General features: G+C 43.1%; 1 protein-coding gene across 1 annotated transcript; it reads right to left on the bottom strand.

Moving 5' to 3' along the window:
• Positions 1 to 2,858: 2,858 nt before the first annotated feature.
• On the bottom strand, positions 2,859 to 7,888 carry adrb2a (adrenoceptor beta 2, surface a). Its single transcript, XM_015940695.3, has 2 exons — positions 7,749 to 7,888; positions 2,859 to 7,502 (listed from the first exon to the last, which is right to left on the bottom strand). Exon 2 carries the CDS (start codon positions 7,500 to 7,502, stop codon positions 6,258 to 6,260), a length of 1,245 nt encoding a protein of 414 aa, XP_015796181.1. The 5' UTR covers positions 7,749 to 7,888; the 3' UTR covers positions 2,859 to 6,257.
• Between the last annotated feature and the right edge of the window lie 5,999 nt (positions 7,889 to 13,887).

The following is a 13,887-nucleotide window of genomic DNA, read 5'->3' as shown; positions in this document are numbered from 1 at the left end:
ACGTTTTGGTCTCGGACTTCTCCGTCAGCTGGGGATTGCTGCTAAACTATTCCCCACCAGGACAACAGAGGGCGTAGCGCAATTCTGAGGTATCCCGCCACCTTTACAGTCACATATCCGGTCCATAATAGTGTATGTACCATTGTTTTTTCATTGTTTTAATGTATTTCAGAGACTTTTGACTTGACTTGTCCCCCATGATAAATGACCCGCACTTGTATAGCACCTCTCAGAGAAAGGACTTCAAAGTGCTTTACACTACAGTGTATCATTCACCCACACACACACATTCACACATGGGTGGGGATGAGCTACGATGTAGCCACAGCTGCCCTGGGGCGCACTGACAGAGGCGAGGCGAGGCTGCCGAGCACAGGCGCCACCGGTCCCTCTGACCACCACAGGTGGGTTGAGTGTCTTGCCCAAGGACACAACAGCAGAATTCTCTGTCCGGAGCCGGGATTGAACCTGCAACCTTCCGATTACTGGACAACCCGCTCAGCCTGTTGAGCTACTGCTGCCCCCATCTACCTCTTCATGTGACCAGCACCTCTAAACTCACATTTCTCGTCTTTTCCATCCCTGAATAAAATGCTTGCTGCGTATCTTTTTACACCTTCAGTCACTGTGGATAAACTTTCATACTTAATGACTTTTTCCTGCATGAAATCTGTTTCGTGTCTGCTGCTAAACATCTTTTCACTCTTTGAGGGGGCAAAACGGCATTGTTGGCTAATTTACAGCAAGCGGCGTCCTGACCAGTCATAAGCTTGCAGTGTCTGTCACTTTTGACGGATCGTCAAAAATTGGGGCCTGTTTGCGTCACCCTCTGCGAGGCAGTCGAAGGGCTCTCACGCCGACAAACAATGGTGCTGCGTGTTTCCATATCGACGCAGATGGAGAAGTATAAATTAGGCTTTGAACCAAAAAAATCATTGCGATGAAAACCGTTGAATCAAATATTGGATGATTTGCTTTTCATTGTGCTGCTTCTCTGTTTAGCCCTGGGGCAGCCTTAGCTCCAGGATTTGGAGGGTTGCAGGATCAATCCCGGTTCCCGACAGAAAATACTGTTGTAGTGCCTTTGGGCAAGACACTTACACAAACTTGCCTCAACAGTCTCGCCTGTGTGTGCCCCAGGGCAGCTGTGGCTACATTGTGGCTCATCATCACCTGCGTGTGAATGACTGATTGTGTTGTGAAGCACCTTGGGGGGCTGTTGAACCCTAGAAGGAGCTATACAAATACAGGACGCTTATCATTTACCACTTTGTGACCAATTTCCTTCTAGGTCTCATTTAAAGTTGTACCTACTTACTGCTTGTTGGTATTTAAAGTGCAGTGTGTAGTTTCCTGGCACTAGGGGGCAGTACATACATACATTTCAGGGTAGTTTTACACCATGACGCTAGTTTACAAAAACAGTGCTGTAAATGTTGTTACCTGTGGAGCAGACAGCAGTGTGACTCCTCAGACTCTGACGGTCCTTCAGTTAACTCCATCAAGAGAATGTCATGCTGATAGTAGTTTTCTGGTGCTGAACTTTCTGGATCTGCACGGGGTCCTGCGCCTGCCAATGAAGCTATCATACTAACCATCCCACTGTCCTACTGCCCAATAGGACAGTGGGAGGGCTAATGCAATACCACTCAGCCCAAAATAAAGATTCTGCTCTTTCACATCAGTTTTGGAAAGAGTTTAGCGGTTTTGCTATTAAATTTGTGTTTCTTACTGCTTAAATGATGTTGAAAGAGGTATCGTAATTTCCATAGGTCGTACATCCAGCCAATCCTCTAGTGTGATGTCATCGATGGTGCCTATCTCCAGCGGTCAACGGGCAAACAGGCAGGGTACACCCTGGACAGATTGCCAGTCCATCGCAGATAATAATACCAAATATTACTAATATTAATAATAATCATCATCATCATCATAATAACACCAATAATATCAGTAATAATAATAATATCAATAATAATAATGCCAATAATAATAATAACAATAATAATATTAATAATAATAATAGTAATAACAAAATCAAAATAAACATATTAACTTTAAGTGTCGGTGTGTTTTTGAGCGAGTTCCATCTCCTCACCAAAAGTCTAGAATTATACATTCATGTTGCACGTTTGGTTGTATTAATAAAAACAAAGATTGAGAGGAGAACAGCTTTGCAGTCGCATTCATTATGAAAAGCTTAGCATTAGTAGAACATTCAGACATGTTGGCGCACAAACATCCCAATAATCTTGCGTACAGGTCCGTACTTTATAAAGCAATGAAAGGTGTGAACGATACAGATCTGTTGGGGAGTAACAGGCTCTACTGTAGTGAAGAGATAAAACCTGTTCTTATCTACTTGAATTGCTTCATTTTACTACTAAAGGCGAGGCAGTGTAATCTGTGCATGATGTAACTTTGTCTTAAGACAATAAAAGCTCGCATCTACAAAACCAAACATGTCCAGAGCTTTCCTGTTTGGTTCAAAGATTTACATCAAACCTTCAGTCCAATTGTAACTCATGCTGTAAATCCATCATGCTATATTATTAATGAAATATGCTTTGTATTAGATCCAAGAATGTGTTGAAATATTAGATTCAATGTTGCTATCTCCACCTTAGCTTCATGGAGCTCCTCCCGTTGATTAGATTTAGCTGTTCTGCTCTGAATCCTGATCGCTCAGAGCCAAAGGGCAGGTTTTTAAAAGAGCTGTGGAAATGTTTTCATAAGATCCACATCTCCTTCTTCATCTAGATCACACACTGAGGACTTCACCCCAACAGATGTAACCGCTTAGAGTCAGAACTGAAGAAGAGATTTCAAATCCACTGAAAAGACAAGGACATCACATGCAACATGGAGATAATTTATTTCAATAGAAGTGTTACATCACAAATGTTTTATAAATAAATACCACTGGGCACCATATCTCATAACAGGCATCGGCAAACAATAACAATTTGTGCGAAAAATAGCTAGCAAACATTTAGTAAACATTCAGCTGAGTGAGGACGTTTTCACTCCAGTATTAAAGAAAGGTTCACATATAACAGGTCTGCTCTCGATGTGACTGCCACAGCTACGCAGATCATTCACATTTCCAGACGTGGACTCCTGTGAACTGACTGACTTTAAAATGAAATCCATCAGCGCTGAGATGCTGCAGCGACTCGTTTCTCATGACTTTTGATTCCGAGTCGCAGACCGCAGAGGGAGCTTCCAGGAAAATGTTATGATACAAGTGAAAGGACATTTTTTATTTAGTTCACCTCAAGTTTGTGTTCGGATTCTGAACGTCTCTCCTGAATGCGTCATCAAAGTGCTGCTTTAGGTAGATGGATGACTTCATATAAATCACAAGGGAGTTGTTTATCATGTAAAAACAAAAGTGAATCCCTGACATTCCCTCTAATGTAGAATCACATTAACACATGTCAGAGCCTGATGTACTGCATTCAGTTACCCTGAAATATCTGGGATCTGTGTACTCCAAATATTAATACAACCTTTGCTTGCCCATGCTAACCCACGATGCTCTTTCAAAAGACACTTTTGTTTTGGTGGACTTTATAAAAAGTGGGTAGTCTGAGACAAGATGGTGGGAGACCTGAATGTGCATCGCCGTATTAAACACTAGCTGTGCCTGGAATGTCGTTGTAACGGCTCATCATTCAAGACTCATTGCACATAACTGTGTTGTGTCCTCAGGGCATGCAGCGCGCTCCTTACTACCCTCTTGACCAACAGTAACCATTAATAACTGCACTGCTGAGGTGCACAGACAGGCCGCCGCCAGGAGGGAGCAGTGTGGAAGTGTAGCTCAAAAAGCTTTGCATCAAAAGGGTCGCTTTCAAAAGAAAACATGCACAGAGGTCCACAAACACACTACAAACACAAAACAGACATGCAAATGTTCTCTTGCACAGTGCTTCTAGAATCACACGTTAAAGACTTTCAAAGAAAGCAGCACACTTTGTTTTTATAGTGCCAACCTCTCCGATTCATGAACTCATTTATCAAAAACTTGGTCTCACATCTTTTCCAGATTTGTGCACAAAAATAAAGCGGATCGTTTATGATGACGTTCAGTTTACTTTGCTGTAAATGGGCAGACATAGAAAACAGAAAAAGACCAGCATGCTTGTTTTCCACATGGCGAACATTGACATGCAGGGACACCGTATTTGCGTCTATTCCTGGGCTCTGTGATGAGAACGCTGACCGAAGCTCTGAGGCACAGTAAACTGAGATTTCCTCAAAAAGAACAAAGTTCACAGCTTTGTCAGTGTCAGCTGATCTGGCTCCAGCGCTACGTGCACTAAAACACAGGTCGCTAACACCCTTTAAGACTGGCAGAGAGTCCCTGGTCCTCCCCTTCACACACTCACCCCTGACTTTAAATCTAACTTCAGTGTGCTGTCACTTTGATCTGGTCGTGCAGAGACAGCCCAACTGCCAGAGGAAAAGGCGGCTCACACCTTCAGTACCTCTGTTTAACATAATGACCTCACAAGCAACTTACTGTGAAGAAAAAAGAGTTAACTCTCCAAAGTCTGACATGCTAAGTGCTCGATGTCCATCACAACCTCAGTAGAAAATAAACGTTCCTACGAGACGTGGTGATAGGTGATAGTCTACTTTCAGGTCGGATCACATCACAACAAGCAAACTGCAAAACCCTCGACTTTTTGATCTGCTCGTCTGCTTCGACGTTCTTTTAAGGACTTATCTCCTTTCAAACTTCAGGAATAATGTGTTTATTCATGTTTAATGAGGCTGGTCTCAGCTGGATGGAGGCGTTTCCTGGAAACTGCACACCCAGAAGCGTTTAAAGGAGCCTGACTGAAACAAAGTGAAGCAACTGGAACAGCTGAGGCTCCGCGGACTCCTGAAGGTTGTATCCAGATGTTACGCTGATGTCAGACATCCATGTATGCAGAGAGGAGTCTGGGAAGCATCGGGAGGCGCTGACAAAGGTGCACTCAGTAGGAGCGGTGAAGGACTTTCTGTTTATGGGCTTGTTGTCACCTCCGAAATTTGGACCCAGAATTTATTATGAAGCTATACTGATGCCATTATTATTATTATTATTATTATTATTATTATTATTATTATTATTATTATTTATGTGTTGTTTGTACCCTTGTGATTTGAGGAAATGGCGTGTCCAGTTGCAGTTACACAAACTGAAACACAACAACCACGAAGTTTTACAAGCTAACAAGACTTGAGCAACCCGGAGCGCAACAGCAACGTTTGCATAGAAGGAACATAAATAACAAAAAGTGATCGTTTTCTGACACGCGAACGGCTCCACAACGGACCAGAGAGTGTCGTGCACTGTTAACAGAATGTGGCCAGTTTGGGGCAATGCATTTGCAAGCCATTAAACAATAAATACATAAATACATTTACAACGCTATCAGATATCTATAGGGTTTGTGTTGTTGTCTAGACAATGCAACAAACACAAACTTTCAAGTTTTATCATGTCATTAACAGAAAACGCCCCACGGGCATTTCTCAGTGAGGTCTAGATCTGCAGCTGCTCACATCTCCGGAATGTTCTGCAGAACACAGAAACTGAAAGGCAACAGGCTGAAAGACACCAGAGCAGCAGACAGCCGTTTCCTGCCGTGTGCATCGCTGCTCTCTAATGCTCCTGCAATCACACCAGAGTCGGAGGTGCAGAGTGGGAATGTATCGTTCTATGATCCAGAACACCATCCATGTTATTATCAGCCAATGTCTTGGTTTAAAGGCCGTGAAGGCAAATTCAAACCAAAATCAATTTGTAGAAAAAAATGTGGCATCTTTGAAAACAAAAACCACACACCGAGAAATTTTAAATTAAACTAGATCATCTGCAATTACTTCATCGATGGGCCATTTATTAGAATAAATGAACAGCTGAGGCACAGCCCTAGTTGAACTAAGGAGGTGAAATACAGTCCATTAAGACAAGAGGAATAAAGCTGTGATGAGGTAGATGGGGAATCCTTATGAACCACGTAAAACAAACAAACAAACAACAAACAAACAAACAAAGAGCTATCTACAGTAATATTTCACTGAAATTCTTTTCTAGGCTCAGAGTAATCCTGATTACTTCTGAGCAGTTACCAAAGACTCTGCGGACCACTTCGACTGGCCTTACCTTCGTCAGTCAGTCTGGTAAATAAAAGTTTTCAACAGCAGTGTAAACACATCTGGATGATTTCCCTGATTAATGAAGTCTCAGAGCTCCACGTTCACAGGGCGGTCGTTAGAGTCGATACCTCTTTGTTGTTTCCATTTGGGTCCACTGCCCTGTCCTTACTGAAACAGTCCTCGGCTCCTCTCACCAGACACCTCTCATTGATGTCACTGTCGTTCAAGCTGCCCTTACTCCTCCGAAACTCGCTCTGCCAGCTGTGCCTGTTGTAGACGTATCCGTTCACACGTCCTGAGTTGCTAAGGGGGTTCCTGTTCAAGCAGAGGATTTCCATGTAAGCGTATCTGAAATCAGGACTCCGGCAGTAGATGATTGGGTTGAAGCCAGAGTTCGAGTATCCTATCCAGTTGAGAACCTTGAAGGCGATAGTGACGTCCATCGGCTTTAGGGACTCCACCACGTTGAGGATGAAGTACGGCAGCCAGCACAGGGTGAACACTCCCATGATTATGCCCAGCGTCTTTAGGGCTTTGTGCTCCCGCAGGAAAAACTTTGCCCTCTTTTGTCCACGGCTATTGTTGGCCTCCATAGATTTCAGTTCATCTTTGTTGCTTTGCTGAAAGCGGCCAACACTTTGTTTGATCTTTTTCAGCTGTCGTCTGGCCTCACAAAAAACGCGGCCGTAGACAAAAATCATAACGATCAAAGGGATGTAGAAGGAAATGATAGAGGAGATGACTCCATAATATTCGTTGACATAGAACTCGCAGCAGGATATGTCGTTTTGACATTCCAAGGCTTTTGTGCTATTAGATCTCCACCACCCTGCGTGGATCGGCAGGTAAGACGTCAAAGCTGCGATCACCCACACTAGAAGAACCACAATCCGAGCTTTGGTCTTTGTCAACATTGACTGGTAACGAAGGGGCGAAGTAATGGCCAAATAACGATCTATGGAAATGACACACAGGGTCCCGATGCTGGCGGTCACACAGTGCACATCCGTGGCAGTCCAGAAATCACACCAGAAAACACCAAAGTGCCAAGTGCCAAAAATGTTGTTGGAGGCGCCAAAAGGAATCACGATGAGACCCATGACCAGGTCCGCGCAGGCCAGAGATGTGATGAAGCAGTTGGTGACACTCTGGAGACGCTGGAACCGGGCCATCGCTGTTATGACCAGGATGTTGCCTAAGACGGTCAACACAAAGATGAAGGACATGTACATGCACACTAGGATCATGACTGTTCCGCTGAGGCCTTCCTCATTCTTAGCTGAGGATGAGGAGTTGGTCTGGTTTGTGCCCACATTGAGGAAGACTGGAGTGGTAGCAGTTTCCATCTAAAGAGACCGTGTGTAGACAACAAACACACAATTAAACAAGGATCACCATTTAAATGTTAAATTATTTTCAAAAACTGATGAAAGAAAACTCATTTCACAAAAGATTTGACATGTGTGCCAAAAGCCAGAGCTGCCAGTACGGCGAGCCCCTACACACACGAGCACGCTGAAGTTGGACCAGCTCCTGCAAGCTTTGAAGACATGTTGCAACTTCAACACAAAATAAAAAGAAAAACTGCAAACCTCAACAAGTAGTTGTGATTCCTTTCTCTCCTGCTCTGTGACTGAAAATATCACATGCCTCTTCCACTTTTCTCTTTCTTCCTTATCTTAGCGTGTTTCTCTCCCCAGTCTGTCAGCGGAGCAGTGTTTCCTCTAATGTGTCTCCCAGGCTATTTGTCAGAGCCCTTATAACATGCAGTGATGACATCATGGATAGCTCTCAGCCAATCAGGACGGAGCTGAGGAGGGTGCTGAGAGCTCTCTGGAGTTTGAACACACTGTCCCTGCAGCTGCTGCTGTGCAGAGAGCGGTATGAGGCTAGAAGCTGCAGACACAGGCTACGACTCTTATTTACATATTTTAAACTCCTGCTAATGCATCTTCAGCGTGTCTCTGTTGTGTTTGTAGAGGAGTCCAAACAGGAAGTCCTGTGGTGAAGTTCACGACCTGGAAATGGGGCGACAGCCCTCGTTAGTTCGTGAGTCAACCTGTTCATGAGTTTAAGCAACAAGCAGGATTCACAAGTTTTCTAACTGGCAGGTGACATCAGCTTCAGCAGATCTGTGTGTGTTTTATTGAGTGTTGGGAGCTGCATCGGTCTTCTTGTCATGACAAAACCTTGGAATGTTGTGGGGTGCGTGTGTGTGTGTGTGTGTGTGTGTGTGTGTGTGTGTGTGTGTGTGTGTGTGTGTGTGTGTGTGTGTGTGTGTGTGTGTGCATGGCTGTATTTTATTAACTTTTAATTCTGATGACACAAAACCGTGTCTTACAGCACACAACACAAATAAGCATGTGATTCCTACCACTACGTTACATTAAAACATCTTTGTGTGTGTGAGGCTGCAGAGACGGCCACCTAAAGAGAGATAAAAACTCCCTCCTTTTTCAGGTATGAACCCACACCCATAGCCGGTGACGCTTACTCATCTCTAAATGTCACGCTACACAGCCCAGCCAAAGAAAAGAACCAGTCTGAATCAACTGTACATTTGCATTGTAAGGTTACGGGTGTATGACGAGGACCATGCAAAAACGTACACGGATGTATTCAAATTCTGACACAGCATCAGCTGCATGTCAGCGTACAACGTTAGACTAAACAACAAACAGCTGACCCAAAACACACTGGGTGAGTGGCAGGGGGAAACCAGCCGGGAACGGGTACGTCGCCTCTGTGAGATGTAAATAGTTTTTTTTTTGTCTTGTGACACTTTTGTCTCTGCCCTGCCTGCAGGGAGTCAGCACTGTGTCCTCCCACTAAATAACCGCCACCACCATAAGCTGAAGAGTTCAGGAGTTTGTGAACGTGTGGATTTTAAACAGATTTAGCCCACAAAGACATCACGCATGAAGACAAAGTAAGCTTTAATGCAATGGAGACGATGAATGAAAAATAATGGCTTTGTCAATAAAGTTTTTTAAATAAATCAAGTAGGATTTCTTTACCCAATGTGATTCTGTCATCCTACACTAAACGCCGTCAATGACAAACTAAAGCACATGAATGATTTACACCTGAAGCCCAACCCGAAGATTACAGCAGCTTGGGCTCCAGTGTGTGTGTGTGTGTGTGTGTGTGTGTGTGTGTGTGTGTGTGTGTGTGTGTTGATTGAGGGTTCGTTCCCTGGCTTTTCGTGTCCAGGAACGAGAAACAAAAACCAACAGAAAATGTTAAAAGTAAATCTAAAAAGCGAAGAAAACATGGTGGTGTAGATTATGATTAACACGTTTGACTGAAGCCTAGACGATGCTTCTCTGTCCGTGTCGGTACGGAGGCATGCAACACCATTATCCATCGTCGAGAGGGCTCTCCAACAGGCTCACGAGGACAGAACATCTGTCGAACGAGATGGAGAGCACAAGCTTGTCAGGACACTGCTTCCTGCTATTGCTTCCACAAAAAAGTTTCAAGTGAGCCAAATATACCTGGCGGCAGACATGGAGCAGCTGGAAGGGATGCAAACTCTTAAAGTATGAAGAGTTTTTTCACCCGTAACTGGATGAGTATCAAGCTACACGGCAAGCATTTTATTTGTGGATGGAAATGATGGGAAACGTGGGTTTAGAGGTGGCGAGCTCGTGAAGAGGTGGTCGAGAATGAGAAACAAATTTGTCCGTGCTAAAAAGTCTCTGAAATACACAATAGTAAATATGCTATTGTGGACCAATTGACATGACAGGATACCCTGGAAAAGGCGGGGAATTACTTCCCAATACTCAGGTGATGAAGCAGTCCGAACGTCTTCATCAGCGCGTGTGCGTCTCTCCCTCAAGGAGCTAAAGCAGACGCATAAATTAGGCTGGAGTCTTTTATTCTGACTGGAATGATTAATGGACATTTTCATTACACAGAAAATAATTGTCCAGTTGATAACACGGCTGCTCTTTCATTATCAAACTGAAAGAAAAAAACGACATCATAATTGATGTCCCATTCTTTATTTTACTGTCGCGTGTCTAATTTAATATCTATTATCTGATCGGTGAGGGTGCTGCCACCCCTCGCAGTTAACTCAGCTCACGTCTCACTGGGCTCTGGCTCATGAACAGCACTCCCACGTTTCTAAATGTTTGCGAGGTTTCGCAGTTTTATTGGGAGAGTCCCAGAGCTTCCGTCACGTGTTGCTGTGATTTTGATGAAAAGTGAGCAAAACAGGTTTTCTCCCATACTTTCAGAAACTGTCACACGTGTCTCAAACCCATTTTAAACCCATCTCTGCTTGAACCAGTTGAGTCGTTTAAATTCTTAGGTGTTGGGTACGTTATTGATCTTTCCTTCATCAGAAACAGAAAAGTCTCAGCTGCTCTTACCTATTTTGTATAAGCCCTCTGGAGGCAGGCGTTGCAGGTTAAAACCTACCTACCTGGTTACTCCACATATGTGTTTTATGAGTATTTTTGTAACTCAGAAGTACCCCTGAAGGACTTTGTTGTTTGTCCTTTTATCAAAACTTATTTAGAGCCTGAGAGGGTTAAGGTGATGTTTGTCATTAAAACACTACTGCGACCTGTCTTCACTCCCCTGGCGTCGATCCAGTCTGTCCTTTAGGAAACATCATGGTGGGATGTAGGGACAGATGCTAACCCCGTACTGGGGATTGATGAGAAACCTGGTGAACTAAGTGAGCTGGTGTGTGTGTGTGTGTGTGTGTGTGTGTGTGTGTGTGTGTGTGTGTGTGTGTGTGTGTGTGTGTGTGTGTGTGTGTGTGTGTGTGATATTATATTCTTTAATAGGTTATGTTAACAGCCACCGACTGCCGCTCACCTGCATTTGACCTCCGTCAAACAAGACGGTGCATCTCATGGCGCTATTCCTCTCGTAATAGACGTATAAATTAATAAATCAATCAACGTGAGACCACTGTCAATGAAGTTGAAGACAAATAAATGGAACCCGACGCCTTTAGTGAGACATCATTTACAATATTCTGAGTTTCAATGATGAATGAATTAAAAAATATATAATAAATAAATAAATAAATAAATAAATAAATAAATAAATAAATAAAATTGTGACATTCTGTGACTAAATTGTAACAGAAACTTTTATAATTTATTTATGCTTTCAACATGAATAAAATACTTCAGACATGCTCACTGGGTATTTTCTCTTTTTTGCACCAATCAATCAATCAATCAATCAATCAATCAATCAATCAATCAATCAATCATCAATCAATCAATCAATCAGTCAAAGCTTTTTTTAATAAAGCGCCTTCCGCGACCCTGTCGGGAAGCAAGGCACCATTCTCTGTAAACCCGTGAAGGTTGTGGGGAGAAAGTGCGAGTAAATCAGTTCCTGAAATCCTCAGACCGGTCTGTCTGGTACCAACAACCGTGACATGTTTAATGTCCCCTTTCTTCCCTTTTTCAGTGCTCGGTTTCAACTTCATCAAGTCATCTTCACAAAGTCTACACGTAGACTTCGATCAGCTGATTAATAAGTTACAAAATCTACTCATGCCAGTGAGTGCATGTTCGCCTGGAAAAGAAACAAATGTGTAAAGCAGACAAAACAGATTCTGTGGGAACTTGTTTAGCAGGAACTTGGACGTTAACGCTCTTTTTATTTATATCTGAGTGTTTGACGGGCTAAATGATCACCAGGGAACTAAACCAAAGGTCAAAACCATTGGCCGTAAAACATTTAACACAGAGGCATTCACATGAAGGGTCATAAGTTTAGACGTCTTTAGCGGAGACACCAGCTCGTCTCCCGCAGAAGCTCAACACCAACACACCGACACATTCCCAGGCATCTGTTGCTGTGTAACGAGTTTGACGGTGTCGACTTCAACAGGACAAACGACCTCAGGCAATTCAGTTGAATTACAGTAAATTGAGAGGTCGTGCAGGTTTTTATGTTTTGTGGGACACATTCATCATAACAGAACAAATACCACCATTGTTGAGCTTCATCAACTGGTGACAAGTTTGTAAGAGCAGGTCTGAGCTGAGTTTACCGATGCTCTCCAGAACTCCGACCTTCGGTGAATGCAGACGCTCCAGGCTCTGGCCCTGATCCACAGGAGTCCAGATGACTCATGACGCAAGAGCAAATTCTGTCATCAAACACAACGGCTCCGATCTTGAGGATCTGCATTCATATCAGTGTTACAGATGAAATTTTGTGACTCCGATCTGGGAGAAAGCCGTCACACAGGGGTGCTCTGTCTCCTGTCCGCGTCTGCTTTTAACCGCTGGACCTTCGGTCTTGTCACACCTCTGCTGGCATGTTTCCAGCAACATGAACCCAGAATGTTTTCAAGGCCTGACTAACAGATGTTTTTTTAGTTTTGCCATTTTGCAGAAATTCTTGGGTAATAATTGCTGCCCCGAGGTTGTACCTTTTAAATCTACAAGAGAAACCCTTTCTACTTCAAACACAAGCACAGCTTTCCTCTCACTTCTAAGACGGCTCAGAACGCCCTGGTCCTCCCAGCTGGATTTGAGTGGCCTCCACGTCCCTATCTTGCTAAGAACACACACGGCAGACTCATCAGGTTTGTCTTCCTCGCAGGTCAGCATGTTATCAACAACTTCCACATGCAGCAACGCTACGGTTTACAATCTTTGATCGCTTCTGCTGGGACGTTTCACAGAATGCACTATGAAAGACAGATTCTTAAGAGATACAATAAAATCAAATGTTTGGTTGGTTTTTAGTCCTGAGAAACTTTTAGTGATGGATTTGAATTAATATCAATCAAAATTGACCAGAATTAAAGGCCCAGTGTGAAAGAGCACTGACTTTCACTCCAGTTTCAGCCATTTATGTGTTAGCCATGTTGAACTATGCTGATGTTATACTCATTGGATATTTTGCTAGCTAACAGTCAGACATCAACAAAGTCAAGTTTAGAAAGAAAAAAGTGTCACATGATCGGGTGGAGATCAGTTTCTTGTGATGAATCCCAGCTGCTACTGCTCTGGTTCCTCCTCGTGTTTGTCCTTTTTTACTCTAGTGGCCATCTTAACCCAAATGGAGTCTATACATGTTTGTAACGACTACTTTTCGAACGTTTTATTCAGATCGGTTTGTTTTGGTGACACAACAACAACAGCACACAGAAACGGACGGATCATCTATGAAAGAAATAGTTTAATTATTATAATTATTAGGGCTGTGTTTGGGAAAGGGCACGGCTGCTGTCGTTACTGGTTTCCTCAGTTGGTGGCTCCTGTCTTCCTGTTTCCTGCCACTCCCAAACAACCATTCCTCATCATGATGAACCTAAAACGTTCTTCCATATACAGGTGCTGGCCAGTAAATTAGAATATCATCAAAAGGTTGAAAATATTTCAGTAATTCCATTCAAAACGTGAAACTTGTACATTATATTCATGCAATGCACACAGACCAATGTATTTCCAATGTTCATTACATTTAAATTTGATATTCATAAGTGACAACTAATGAAAACTCCAAATTTGGTATCTCAAAAAATTAGAATATTCTGAAAAGGCTGAATATAGAAGACACCTGCTGCCACTCTAACCAGCTGATTTACTCAAAACACCTGCAAAGGCCTTTAAAAGGTCCCTCAGTCTTGTTTTGAAGGCACCACAATCATGGGGAAGACTTCTGACTTAACAGCTGTCCAAAAGACAATCATTGACACCTTGCACAAGGAGGGCAAGACACAAAAGGTGATTGCTA

The sequence above is a fragment of the Nothobranchius furzeri genome, chromosome 2, assembly GCF_043380555.1.
Source record: "Nothobranchius furzeri strain GRZ-AD chromosome 2, NfurGRZ-RIMD1, whole genome shotgun sequence".
Lineage (NCBI taxonomy): Eukaryota > Metazoa > Chordata > Actinopteri > Cyprinodontiformes > Nothobranchiidae > Nothobranchius > Nothobranchius furzeri.
Note: the sequence above shows the minus strand (reverse complement) of the source record. Positions and strands in the feature narration are given on the sequence as shown.